General features: G+C 44.2%; 1 protein-coding gene across 5 annotated transcripts in view; it reads right to left on the bottom strand.

Moving 5' to 3' along the window:
• Positions 1–4,708: 4,708 nt before the first annotated feature.
• Positions 4,709–13,368, bottom strand: part of LDLRAD4 (low density lipoprotein receptor class A domain containing 4) — a 505,135-nt gene continuing 496,475 nt past the window's right edge. For all 5 annotated transcript variants that reach the window (XM_006164060.3, XM_027766527.1, XM_027766526.1 and 2 more), the window contains one exon: positions 4,709–12,025. In XM_006164060.3, coding sequence (XP_006164122.1) covers positions 11,495–12,025 — 531 coding nt within the window. In that variant the 3' untranslated portion in view covers positions 4,709–11,494. The remainder of the gene's footprint in view (positions 12,026–13,368) is intronic.

The following is a 13,368-nucleotide window of genomic DNA, read 5'->3' as shown; positions in this document are numbered from 1 at the left end:
ATTTTCTGGCTTCCCCGCCTCCCTTCCTGCTGCTGCCCTCCATCCTTTTTTGGCTTTTAAGGCCATAATTTCTCTTTTATCAATAATTCTGTTAGATTCTACTCTTTTGATCTTTTTGTCTTGGAGTGGTAGGGAAGGGAGACTGTGGCCTCAGTTTCTGACTCCTGGAAGGCCGAGGATGTGGTGGCCCTGTGGGGCTCTGAGAAGCTGGTGGGCACGCCTTGCCTCTCCTCGCTTGTCTTTAGCCCTGCCTGGCAGAGGGAGACCTGATGGGGAAAGAAATATCACAGTGCGAAATGGAGCAAGTGTGTTCATCTGAGGTTCAGAATGGGACTGTCCTACAATGAGGCGCTTGAGCGTAGCATTCCTGAAGAAGGTGAGTGTGCCGGCGTTGGCAAAGGCATGGCAGAACCAGGGAATGCTGGCCAGCGGGCAGCCACCACCATCATTTGGCACAGCTGCCAGAGCAGAAAGGGTGCACCCGGGGGCTCCTGCAGGCCTCAGCTGGGCAGGTGGGGAGAATGATTAGCAGCGCCTAAGTTGGCAGCAGCTCTCTCAGCCCTCATAAAAGAAAAAACAAGAAGAAAAGGGAAAATGAAGAAAAAAGGGCAAGAGACAGTGGGAGGAAGCAGGGCAAGAAGGGAAATGATTTTAAACCGGTCGTTCTCCCTAAATGACCCTTTTGGATGTAACATTTTGTTATCAAGGCTGTAAGAAACTCCACCACACCTGATGTGCTTTATTAAAAAAAACAACCCATACATGTAAAATAATGGGGTAAAGAGGCAGGTGCACTTTATTTAGGGGAACGAAGCGCTGGGCCTGGTGACGTGTTCTTACCTTGACGTGCTCTGCTCTGAGCTTCCGTGGTATTCCCCGTTGGGACATGAAATTGGTGCTCGCTATTTCACTGGCTTTTTAAGTTTACAGTAGTTAGCGTGGAGGGCATATCGGAAGCAAAATGACCTTTACAAAACTGTTGTATTTAAGCAAGACTTTATTTCCTTCATGAATGAGAGGGGTGTGTGTATTCAGCAGGGTCTTCACGCCCCAGTCCACTTCTGGCCTCGATCAGCCCTTACCACGGGCACACAGGTGCACCTGGCTTGCACAGAGACCTCAGGATGGGGGTCCGGCATTATGGGACGTGGCGTTACCACTGCACAACCAGGTTGGGCCTTCGTTTTTCTTTTTCTTTTTTTTTTTTAATCTTTTTTTGGAGAAGTCTTTTTTTGTTTGTTTAGTTTTGTTTGTTTGTTTTTTGCTATAGGGCGCGTGTGCTTACCGGACAGAGAGAGAGAGACAGAAAGCGAGAAACCACCCCCCAGGGGGGTTGGCCACGCTGCAATCCCTTCTCCTCCAGTCTCTTCTCGGGATCTTGGGCACGCACCCACATGCGCCCAGTGTGAGTTTAAGCCACCGGGTCCAAGACGCGAACCACGGTCGACTACATGGGAGTCCAGTGACATAACCATTAAGCTAACTGCTGGTCCCTAAATTTTTAGACATTCTTTTAACTAAATTACAGCAATAGCAGTTGCCAGTCATAAGGAGCCCCCTGTGTTCAGGCATGAAGGAAATACAGCTGTCCTGCCAGGTGTGCCTATTTTATAGATGAGATTGTAAAATGGCAGCCCTCAGGAACATTAACTAATCTGAGATGAAGCTAATGTTTGGACCACCCATGTCTGTGAGGCTCCAAGACTGAATGCCTTTTAAAACATCCGGGAAACTGAGTCACCTCAGAATGCCATGCCAAAGACAGGGCATGGCAAATGGAGCCTCGGATAGCAGCCTTGAGAGAGGGGGGTCCCCCAGGAGTGAGGTCATGCATTGATACTTGCGCTTAAGCGCAGGCATACTCTCTGCTAGTATAGATGCTCGAGTATCTGTGCTTACAGGTGACTGTGACAGAAGAGACCAAGGCAAGTATAAATGAAAATGGCTTGTAGACAGGTCAAATTATGTTGAGGCCGCTATATACAACTGCAGTTTGTTTGTTTGTTTGTTTGTTTGTTTTGAGAGGTTTTTGCTATAGGGTTCATGTGCTTGCCAGACAGACAGAAAGTGAGAAATCACTCCCCAGGGGGGATGGCCACGCCACAATCCCTTCTCCTCCATTCTCCTCTCCGGATCTTGGGCACGCATGCACATGCGCCCAGCATAAGTTTAAGCCACCGGGTCCGGGACTTGAACAGCAGTTGACTACATGGGAGTCCAGCGACATAGCCATTATGCTGCTGGTCCCACAACTGCAGTTTTTTTTAGGTTTTAAGATACAATGCATGTGTTTACTGGTAAGCCCTCTAATTTTAGTCATCACTGTGCTTGGGTCAAGATAAAATTGTAGCTTTTGCACCTCTGATTGTGTGTGTGTGTGTTTGTGTATGTGTGAAAGTGAGTGTGAAGAAGATGAATTAAATTTGTATTATTAGGGCAAAAGCTAAAGTCTTGACAGAAACATGGCATTAAATTAGAACTCGACAAAGGCAAAGGTTTTGCTTTTTGGCTGCTATTTCAAAATGTGCACTTTAATTAGAATCCATTCAGACAAAACAGATCAAAACAGTGTAATGAGCTAAATTGAATTATAATGTTCTAAGCAACAGACTTGTTAGCAACTATTGTGTGCAAGTATCCTCTTAGTGTCCGGAACATGGTGCTTTATTCTAAGATTCACTTTGAGTGGCTCTCAGAACGATACCATACCGGAAAGTTCTTTCAATTATGCATTTTTAACTGTTCCCTGGGGGTAGAGAGAGGGAGCAACCTGGTGAATGTGATTTCTGGTGGATTCTGCTAAACAGTTGGCAGCTCTATCTTAAAAACAAGGTTAAAGGACCAGCAGTTAGCGGAATGGCTATGTCGCTGGACTCCCACATAGTCGACCGTGGTTCGAGTCCCAGACCTGGCGGCTTAAAACTCACGCCGGGCGCGTGTGCGTGCGTGCCCAAGATCCCGAGAGGAGAATGGAGGAGTAGGGACTGCAGCGTGGTCATCCCCCCTGGGGGGTGATTTCTCGCTCTCTCTCTATCTGTCTTTCGGGCGAGCGCACACGCCCTGTACCAAAAAAAAAAAAAAAGGAAAAACAAGGCTAACAATGTAAGCCAAAGAAAGTCAGAAATTGTTTAGCTTCAGAAATTGAAAGGGTTTGGGTCAGTGAAACAGCACGAAGTACAACGGAGAACCCCCACATTCGCCAGGTTTGGCATCTTAAGGATGCCCAGAGCAGTACAGAGACTGACCAGGGGAGGCTATAGGCAGGTGTAAGCATCAGCACACCCAGATAGCAGTGGATCCAGAAGGTGGCGCCTCTCCCTCTCTCTGGCATTAGAGCCCCTTCTGTGCTTCTCGGCTCCCCTCATTTTAGCTCCAGCTGGGACAGTTCTGTGGACCCCAGCAGCCTCCACGCAGGGGTTCTTTGTTTTTCTGCCTCAGAGCTCTGAAGTCTTCCAAGTTCGCTCAGGCCATAGCTGATTGCTGATTGCTGGGAAGGTAATCCGGTCAGGGCAGCCCTCAGCGGTTGGGATTGGTGTCTGGCCTCTTGCCCTCTACACGACAGCCCGTGTGATTTCTCAGAGCACGGTTGGGATTATACTATTTATTTCAGAGCCTAGCGTGGTGTTTATTGGTAACTACTTGCTGTTTTAAAGAAAAGACGTCTATTTCTTACTGCTTTTGAGCTTCTTTTAGGTCGTTTCTAATCTCCCTTCCCAAGATAATTTTAAAGAATCAGAATTTAAAATGAATGTTATAACTACAGTACTTAAATGGTATTTTTCAAATGTCAGTTTCCATTTGTATATTACAAATACATAGAAATGCCAAAATATATCCTGCAGCCGTGTTAAATTCCTTATTCTAGTAGTCTGGAGGCTCTGTACATACACAACCATGGCATCAGTGAATCCATACACCTGCCTACTGTGTAGGTGTAGCAGCACTCAGATCCCAGTGTAGGAAGTTTAGGGCCTTGCCGTTACATCATCACTGACCAAAACACCTCTAATGGCAGGGGGTTTGAAACAAGCCTTGAGGACATCATTTGGGTCTGAGCCCGCCTAAGTTCCTGTGGGACAGCTATCTAGAAACTAGATGGCGAGACAACCAGAGCCTAAGTTCCTGTGGGACAGCTATCTAGAAAGGAGATGGCCAGACAACCAGGAAGTCCTCCTCCGGTGCCTCCGCTGTGGGGTCAACAGTGCTTTCGGACTCGGATCTGGAGGACCATCTCTGGGCTGTGTAGAACCAGAATCGGGAAAATAATCACTTGATCTGCCCGGAGTTGCTTATTGTGGAACATGAAGTAATGATTTTTTTTTTTTTACATTGATAGAATGAAGTATTATTTTTGAAAACTCAGAGTAACTAAAGGCTGAATGGAAAGTTTAGTTAGGAAAATAGAGTGTTTCATTGAGACTGATCTTAAAATATGTGTCCTTTTTTTCTATATATGTTCTTTGTTGCTGAAAGATAAAAAAAGAAATAAAAAAGACAAACATACGTCACTGATTATTTTAATGACTTTGTGCTATGGTTTGACCACAGCATTAAGAACAAGCAGAAAAATCTGACTTTATAACTAACCAGTAGCACTTAGAGCAACATCTTTCTTTAAAAGTATTGCAATTACAGACCTTGGGTCTCAACTACATAGCATCGCTCAGTTAAAAAAGGCAGATACATGACAGCTGGGAATTTTTTTTCCGTATAGAACTGGAAATTATGTTGAAAAGGAAGCACACATGGTTAAAAAAAAGACATTAATGACTTCTGATTATCATAACTCACAACTATTGAAAAGTTCAAATACATGTTGTACTTTTTAGTAGATTGCTTTATAATAAAACTTAAATGAACTAAAGGCTGCAAATAGTATTGTACATATTTTAAAACAGCTTTAAACTAAACGAGTATACAAATAGAAAACATGGTGTTTGAAAGCTATGAAATGAAAAACAGCGATATATCAATAAGCACATTAAAATGAGCCGGTCTCATGAACAGCAAAGTTTAAGCTTCGGTTCATTCTCTAGGAAGGAAGCAATGGTGTGGTAACACATTTTAGTACCTCTGGGTCCAGAACCCTCTCAGGCCCACCAGTTCTCCCAAAAGTTTGAATCTGGGGGTGGGAGCTGTTTCTGACAATTACGAGCCTCGGTTCTTAATGCTGAAGCCCTGCCGCAGCCAGTGAAGCCGATGGCTGATCACTGATTGGGATCTAGAACACAGGGGATCATGTCTTCACGGCCCTTTTATTTCCAGCAAATACTAAAGAAAGGGCTGGCTTCTAAGCCTTTCTCATTAAGATTTGCATTATAGAGGTGTTGAGAGTCTCGAGATGATTGATAACTTGTTTTCTGGAGGTTTAGGGGTATGGTTTTGATTTATGAAATCAGAACATAAACCCCAGAGCAGAGAAAATAAATATAAATATCTCCCGGTGACAAAATTAACTGGGACCAGAGGGCAAAATTCTGTGGGTTACCATTATAGACAATACTTGAATTGATGCCACACCCAAGACTTAACCATAGTTTAAATGAATATGGTGTTACAAGTCTTTTTATTTAAAAAAAAGAAAGAAAGAAAAAGAAAAGATAATTGAAGATAAATGCCGAGGTCACAATCAAACACTAAAATCCGAGCTGGAAAAGAGGTATAACTTAACATGCAAATAAAAATGTAATCTCTTACAGATAGTAAAACCTAGTTTGTTTGGGGGGTGGGGGTCAGGGTTACCATAGACCAATAGGAATGGATATAAGATTCTCACTTCACTGGCTGAATGCCGATTCTCTTCTAATAATAAGCCATAGCAAAATGTTTTTTCTAAAAACAGGGTCTTCTCTGACGTGGGTGTGGTTTTCCTGAGGTATTCTTTCTAATTTTACTGTTAGTTCCTTGGCTCCACAGCTTCAAACTGTCAAAGAGCAAGGCACAGAGAGGCCTGGGATACAGATGGTCCTCCATGCCTCTGTGACCGAGCCAAGTCCTCTGCTACAGGCCAGTTCACTTCCTTGACAAAATTTTTGCAGTTTTAACAACAAAAATTTCTTACTGAGGCCTCACACCTTCATTAATACTACAGCATGAGATATTGTCTGTTAAAGCAAGCTGGAAAAAAAAATCAACATTTTTTTTCTGACTAAAATATAACACTGGTCCAACTGAGCATCATTACTAAACAATTAAAGTAAGCTTCTAGTGGCAACCAAAAGGTGGTGGGGTTGGTTTTTTTTTTTTTTTTTTAGGTTTTTTTTTTTTTTTTTCACAGCAAAGATGCAACTCTGAATTGCTATATATATATATATGCTGGTCATAAACTGTTGCTTGTTTGTTCAGACTTCTTTCCCTTGTGTTATAATATTGATATTTGATAGGAAAATAAACTACATAGACTTTTATCTGTATGCATCCATTTGCAAATTTCCTTACAAAAGAGGACGAAGCACATAGGCATTCACAAGTTCTATGCCATTTCTGTTAAAATTGGTATCATCTATACATTATATTACAGTATTAACAATTTGTTGTTCTACCCATTGGGTAGGATATGTGCATAATATATTCAACTTATATACAGCACCTTACAAATAAAAACATAAGAAAAGACAGACAACTGAAAAAGCACCATTTTAAGTGAGGCACAACAAAGGTGGGAGCATCGAGTGCAGGGGCGGCTCGGTTCCTATATCTGCTGAAGTCAGAACGTGAGGCACCTTAGTTGCTTAAAAGCGGACATGCAGCTCTCTTAGAAACGATAGGGGTCTATATAGTAGGCATGGGTAGTGCATCTGGCTCTCTAAGCTCTAACCTGCCGTAGTACACACAAGCAAGCACGCGCCGAGGGAGGGGAGGAAAGCAGGAAGGTGCTTTCTGAGCAAGGCACCCTACACTCAGACAATGGCTTCCTGATGCGTCCTTGGAAAGCAGCAATGACGGACCGGCCCCGGCAGCAACATATGCAGGAACTACGCCAAGGATGCAGCTCAGGGTGCAAAATCAAATATGCCAAAAATCTCAATTTCTAAAAACTCTAGGCTACTGCAAGGCTGAGAGTGCTTTCCACTCCTCCTTCACTTCTCTGTGATCTCTGGCTAGGTCCCGGCCGCAGGGCCATTGGAATTGGTAAAAGGTGAGCCCCGAAACTGGTGCTATTTGTGATCTACTGTGAAAAAATGAAGTTTCCTAATTTGTGACTTTGGTATGCCACCATTAGATAAAGTGCTCCTTGCATTGAGAAGGGGAGGCTCTCCCTCGCCAAGCTGCTGGCCCATGGGGATATGTTTACCTCAGTGCTCCAAGAACATGGCATCCTCTGTCAGGGTCTGCAGTAGCAGAGGCGGGTTTGCTGGAGAGCAAGGGCCTGGGGTTGGGCAAAGGGAATGCAGGACCGTCAGGGGAAAGGGCGGGGCTTCAGCACTGGCTTGTAGCCACTCGGATGAGCAAAGAGTTCACAGAAACCAAGATCTTTCCTGGTTTTCTCTTGCAGACTGCTGAAATTTGGAAAGTTTAAGAAAAAACGAACAGTACAGAAGTGGAGTTACCGTTGCCATTCTAAGTAGCCAAACTCAGCCAGTGGGCACCAGCTCAACAATACACGAAAGCAACTGCGCCAGGCCAGACGGGGCTGCCCTAGCATGGCAGCAGAGTCTCTGGAGCTGCCAGTGACCAATGCCACATGGCGGGCGCGGCTTATCTCTGTGCTCTCAGCCAGGATCTGGTCTGCCGACAGTTTTGAGTGTCCTACACCAGAAGTCTTCTAAAGAGAAGAGTAATCATGTGGAAGAGGATCCCCTGTCAGAGATGCTCTGAGAGGAAGGCAAGGATTTGAATTCGATTCTTCCAGATCAGAGAAATTTCGTAAAAGTGCTTCCTGTGGGCCCTTCTCATTCTCATGAAGGTAAAATAGAGGTGAAGTTATTTAGAAGTTCAAGAGGTGCTCATCTGGCTACTCAGTTCCTGTGCTAGTGTTAGGGGGCCTCCTGGTGTACTGCTGACCCTCTCTCCTCTCACAAGTCAGAGGTAAAATGAGTGAATAAATAAATGGATTGGGTGTGTGTCCATGTGTCCATGTGTCCATGTGGCAGTGGTAGGGCAGAGGGCATGCTCGTCAAGTTTCTTTATCAGTGGATTTTGGACTTGAAAAATACATTTTTAAAATGGGCCATTTGTTCCACTAAATTTCTTTCGCATTACTGATTGCTACAGTGTTCGAAAACCACTAGCGTTTCTGAAAAAGCACGTATATGCCAGAAGACAGTGTTCTTATGGATGGGACTCAACATGCCTTAGGTTGCACAGTCCTGAGCGAAGAGACACAAGTCACAGAGGTACGCCCAGGAGTGTGCATTCCCAACAAACGTTCCTCCCAACAATGCAACCCTTGGTTGCCATGCTCTCCTGGAATCCTCCAAGATTATGAGCCTATCACTGAGTCCCGAGATGCCTGGTTTCTGAACTGGTCCCTAGGGTTCCTTAAGTAACAGGCCCTGCTCTCCCAGCTGTGTCTTTACAATCACCACTCCTTCAACACCAGGCGAGCCGTGAGGCGATGCCGTGCCAACAAGACAACTACAACCTTAGGGCTACTGATCTAAACCACCTACCCTGTGTTGATGGGAAATTGACTATTAATTCAATTTATGACCTGGCTTTTAAACTAACTCATTACAGAGGTCCAGCCTCAAAGACCTTTCACAGTCATAATTTGATATTTATGTGTCTTTAAATTACTATTTAACTTAAAAGGTGATTCTCTAGGGTGACTGAATGGGAGGAACCTATCTTTTGAGGGACAACTTAGCAAATAACTTTGAACTACATACTTACTTTGCCAGTACTGTGGACATCTGCAAAACATTCATATACTTGCAGAGCTATAAGGAACTTACAAGTCTCTCTCCTTATCGCATTCCTCTAACAGGTAGAAAGGTAAGGGTTGTGAAACTATTCTAAGCTACAGCTGTAGGACAGGTTCACCTGCTTTCCAAAACTGCAGGTGAGATCTGGAATGATGAAATCATTAGCTACCCTTATCTTTGCATCTGAGGAGACACATCTGACCAACAATCCACCCTGTGTCCCCACCAGTGGGGTTTGAATGGGACAACAGTCTTTTCATTTTCACCTGACAGGCAAGGAGAAGCTTTCTATCACAGATCCCCAGCTTCTTCAAAGCACAGACTTGAAATCCAGAGAAATCAACCACCTTTCAGGAAGACTCTAGGGTGGTGGAAAAGTCACTCTCTGCCTTGAGAGCTGGTTTCTCCCTGAAAGATGCCTTCTGAGCATTGCTGGAATAAGACTGAATCCAGTCTCACAACATCCACTGTGGCCCTCAAATGGATGTTTTCCTAGCATGGTCTTGGGCATGAGCTGACAGGTGCTGCCCATCTTTTCTCTCCTTTGAAAGTCTGACCAGTTCCGTGGATGCTACCGTGTGAAATGGATGAATCTCATGGACATTCCAATCCTCAGAACACACAAATCAGTGACCTACCCACCAAGAAATGCAGAAACAAGCAGACTGGGGTCAGACAGGACTTGGGTTTCAGAGCAGTCTCTCTACCGCTCAGCCAACAGCACAAAGCCACCTCACTGAGGAACCAATTCTGAGACGCACAGACAGACACAGACACATGCACATGCTGATTTGGCATCAAAGCTGCATAGATTGGAGTCACCTAACCATCATTCCAGATCATTTCGTTATGTGCAGAAGCCAAAGAGGCCCAACCTCCACTAAAGCAGACCGGCCGCAACAGACAAGCCCTTCTCCACAGTGCAGTATTTACTTAATTTATTAGCTGCTGCTGTGACAAAAACCAGTGCTTACATCTGCAGAAGAAAGATTTTTTATTGTATGTTAAGAACAAATGTTTGTAAATATCAGGAATATTAAAACTAAGACTAAGAATATTTAAAATTAGTTTTCTAGTTGCATTTTAACTGCATGTTGTGCTTTTTAATCCTGTGCTCTTAGAGTCACTCCTCCCACCCCCACCCCCGCAACTGCTCTATAACTGACCATCCAGGACTTGCCATCAAACAAGACTGACCAGAGGATGGGCGGGCAGGGAGTGAAATCTCAGAGTGTGGGTGGGTTTGGGCACTGCATCCCTCTGAGAATGCTATGCCAATACTAGTGAGAGGCAATGGCTTATTACCATGATCGGCAACATGGCGTTCCTCTGTCAATTCCAAGGGCTTCCTAAGCTGAAGAAACCAGGGCCGGCATTGCTCACACTGCAAGTAGGGGTGGCTGTGTGGGGGTGACCGGTGGGAGCCTCCAGCTGCACTGACCAGCCTCGTAGGACTGAAAACAGAGCTAACTAGAAAAAGGAGAGCGGCAAAAGGGATACACGGAGAAGCCACATATTTCAACAGTATTCAAAATAACTGCCTTGCATTTTAAACAATTTATTGCATAAAAATAAGTATGTATCTGAATATAATTCATGCTACAGTGAAAAAAAATCTAAATTACTGTTAAAACTGCACTGCTAGAGGATGAAGGCAGTGCTGCATGATACTAGATATGTAAATGCACGTGTCGGGTTCGTTCCTAATAAAATATGCAGCCCAAGACTAGCAGAGTAACTCAAATAACAAGTCAGAAATGCTGGAACTCAGTACACCTATCTTCCATCCAAAAGTCTTCAAAAGCTTCAGCAATGCACTGCTATTGGATGCAAGTTTTTGCAACAATAATGCTGCTGTGGAATTATGTAAGATGGTAAATATTAGGCTACATCCCCAAATAGCTTTCCTGCACCCTCCTGGGAAACACTCCAGGATACTTCCTGGGCCTAGTAACAATCCACAGGTGAAAAGACAACATATAGAACTTCACATAAACAGTTCCCTCATATATATTTTAAACATTAAGATAGTGCAACTTTTAAAACACATCATCACAACACAGAGTAGCTCCTTGCATTCATCTAAATTCTCCACTTTATACCTTGGCACACAAAACAGGAATTCTGATTCATATTTTTAAAACAAAATAAAAGTTCCACACCTTGGGAGAAAAAGCAAACTGGCTGATTCTTCTCCATGATAATATATAATAATGCTTCCTTCTTTATTCAGTTAATTATAAAACAGGCCATTCTGGCCTCATTTATCTGCAAAGTCTCCTTTCAGAATTAAATAAATCAAATACCTCTGTAGGTTTATTTCATGGTATCTTCAAAGCATCCCTCTCTCTGTTTCCCCCCGCCCACCCTTTGCCAAGCCACCCCCTCTCCCAAACCCTGCCCCCAAATAAACACTGTTCGTGGTCAGACAGGAGGGAAGTATGTGTTACTTCAGTCTCATCTGCATGCGATTCCCTGAAAGGAATTAGAAACAGGCCGTGTTTGTACATTTGGTTTCACTTACTTAGACCACGTAAAACTGAACAACGCCGTGCACAGGAAGGTCCAGTGCGGCCCCTTCCCTCCTTAGTTTTTTTCTCCTGGATTTGTGTGCATGTTGGAGGGGATCAGACCAGGTTTCCAGGCTTCCTGTCTTTTCCTTTGATGGGTACTATTGTGCTCTCTGAGTTGGTCTGCTGAAACTGCAGTCTGCTGCCCCTGTGTGCATTGCTGTGCTGGTGATGGAAGAAGGAGGCTCCTGGGTAGTGGCCCATCACCTCGCTGTAGGTGGGGGGTGGCCCTTCCATCCTCCCGTTGCTGCTGCAGGTGGTGGCGCTGATACCCGAGTTGCTGCTCGGTGGGCACGGGCCTCCACTATACAGAGACATGTCTATCAAATCACTGTCAAATATGGTTCGGTTGGGGGGTGCCCTCACAGACTCTCGGTTGAGTTCCATTTGCTGTTCAGGGTCCCGGAGCTGCAGAGTGCAGGGCCCTTGGTAAGGAGGTGGCTCTTCACCATCAGACAGGGAGATGGTGGGAGGAAGGTCAATCTCGTGCTGCACATAGGGGTAGGTGGGCTGGAAGCGGCTGAACCGGTCCCTCTGGATAAAGGATGGGGCAGTAAACCTGTCCCTGGACCGCGGGGTGTACATGATCTGGAAGGAAAAGGGAAAGGCCTGAAGACATTCTTGGCAGAATTACAACCGCAAACGTGATGGAGTCAAGGAAATTCACATTTGGTCTATGTTCATACCAGTTTGAACAATGTTTCTTCAACCATTCCAGGGGAAAAAAAAATAGATTTCTTAATCCTCATGAACTAGACCTTGCCAAACTACAGTGTATCTAGGATGGTAGAACAATGAAGAACTGTAGTTAATTAAAAATTCCAGGGAACCAGTAGTTAGCGTAATGGCTATGTCGCTGGACTCCCCCGTAGTCAACCGCGGTTCGCATTCCAGACTCGGTGGCTTAGAACTCACGCCGTGTGCGTGTGCGTGCGTGCCCAAGATTCCGAGAGGAGAATGGAGGAGAAGGGATTGCAGCGTGACCATCCCCCCTGGGGGGTGATTTCTCGCTTTCTGTCTCTATGTCTCTCTCTGTCTGGCGAGCGCACGCGCCCTATAGCGAAAAACCTCTCAAAAAAAAAAAAATTCCAGTTCAATGGGACTTACTGTGCGTGTTATATACATTGAGTTGTCGGGAAAGTCATGATGCATGTTTTTGCATAAAAACACATAGAAAAATACATCACGGCTTTTCTAGTGACCGACCGAATACATTTTACGGGGTTCAAACAGAATACCACAGCAAGCCCGACAGTGCATCATACGAAGGGATGGGGTGGGAGGCACTGTATAGCCAGCACTCAGATTCAGTCGCCTGGGGACTCGGGCCAGACCCCAGTTTCTTTATTCACAAAGTGTGGACACAGAACAAGGCCACCTGCTTTCTCAGGTCCCCGCCAACTCGGAAGCTGTGATTCAGAAAAGTGGAGAGGAGCTCCAAGTTTCAGTGACAAATGTAAGTAAATTCATTCGATAGTATAAGGTATTCGTTTAATTTATAGATCGTTTATAGAAGCTTGTCACCCTATCAATTCCTTTTTTAAAAAATCTAGAAAAAAGTGACTTTCTTTTTGGTTTCTAGGCTTTTCCAGTTATTTGGATTCCAGATAGAAGTTTCCTACCATTATTTTCAGTCACTGACATGAAAAATCTTTTGTATACCTATATAAATATAATTATAGATTTATTTTTCAAAATGAATCCAAATAGTTTCTTTCTTAGAAAAGCCTCTCATGTACTCCATTGTCCAAGTTCCTTCTAGGAAACAGATCTTATATGTATATGTGCACGTATACATATATGTATACACACATGTGTTAATATACATGCATACATGTATGTTTTACACACATATGTAGCCATTGACTTCTCTCACACAATATTTATAACCTAAAGGCAAAAAATAAGTTATCTTAAAATTCGAATGATTA

Source organism: Tupaia chinensis, unplaced genomic scaffold (genome assembly GCF_000334495.1).
Source record: "Tupaia chinensis unplaced genomic scaffold, TupChi_1.0 Scaffold143584_1, whole genome shotgun sequence".
Taxonomy (NCBI): Eukaryota; Metazoa; Chordata; class Mammalia; order Scandentia; family Tupaiidae; genus Tupaia; species Tupaia belangeri.
This window is presented reverse-complemented; position numbering and strand designations above follow the sequence as displayed.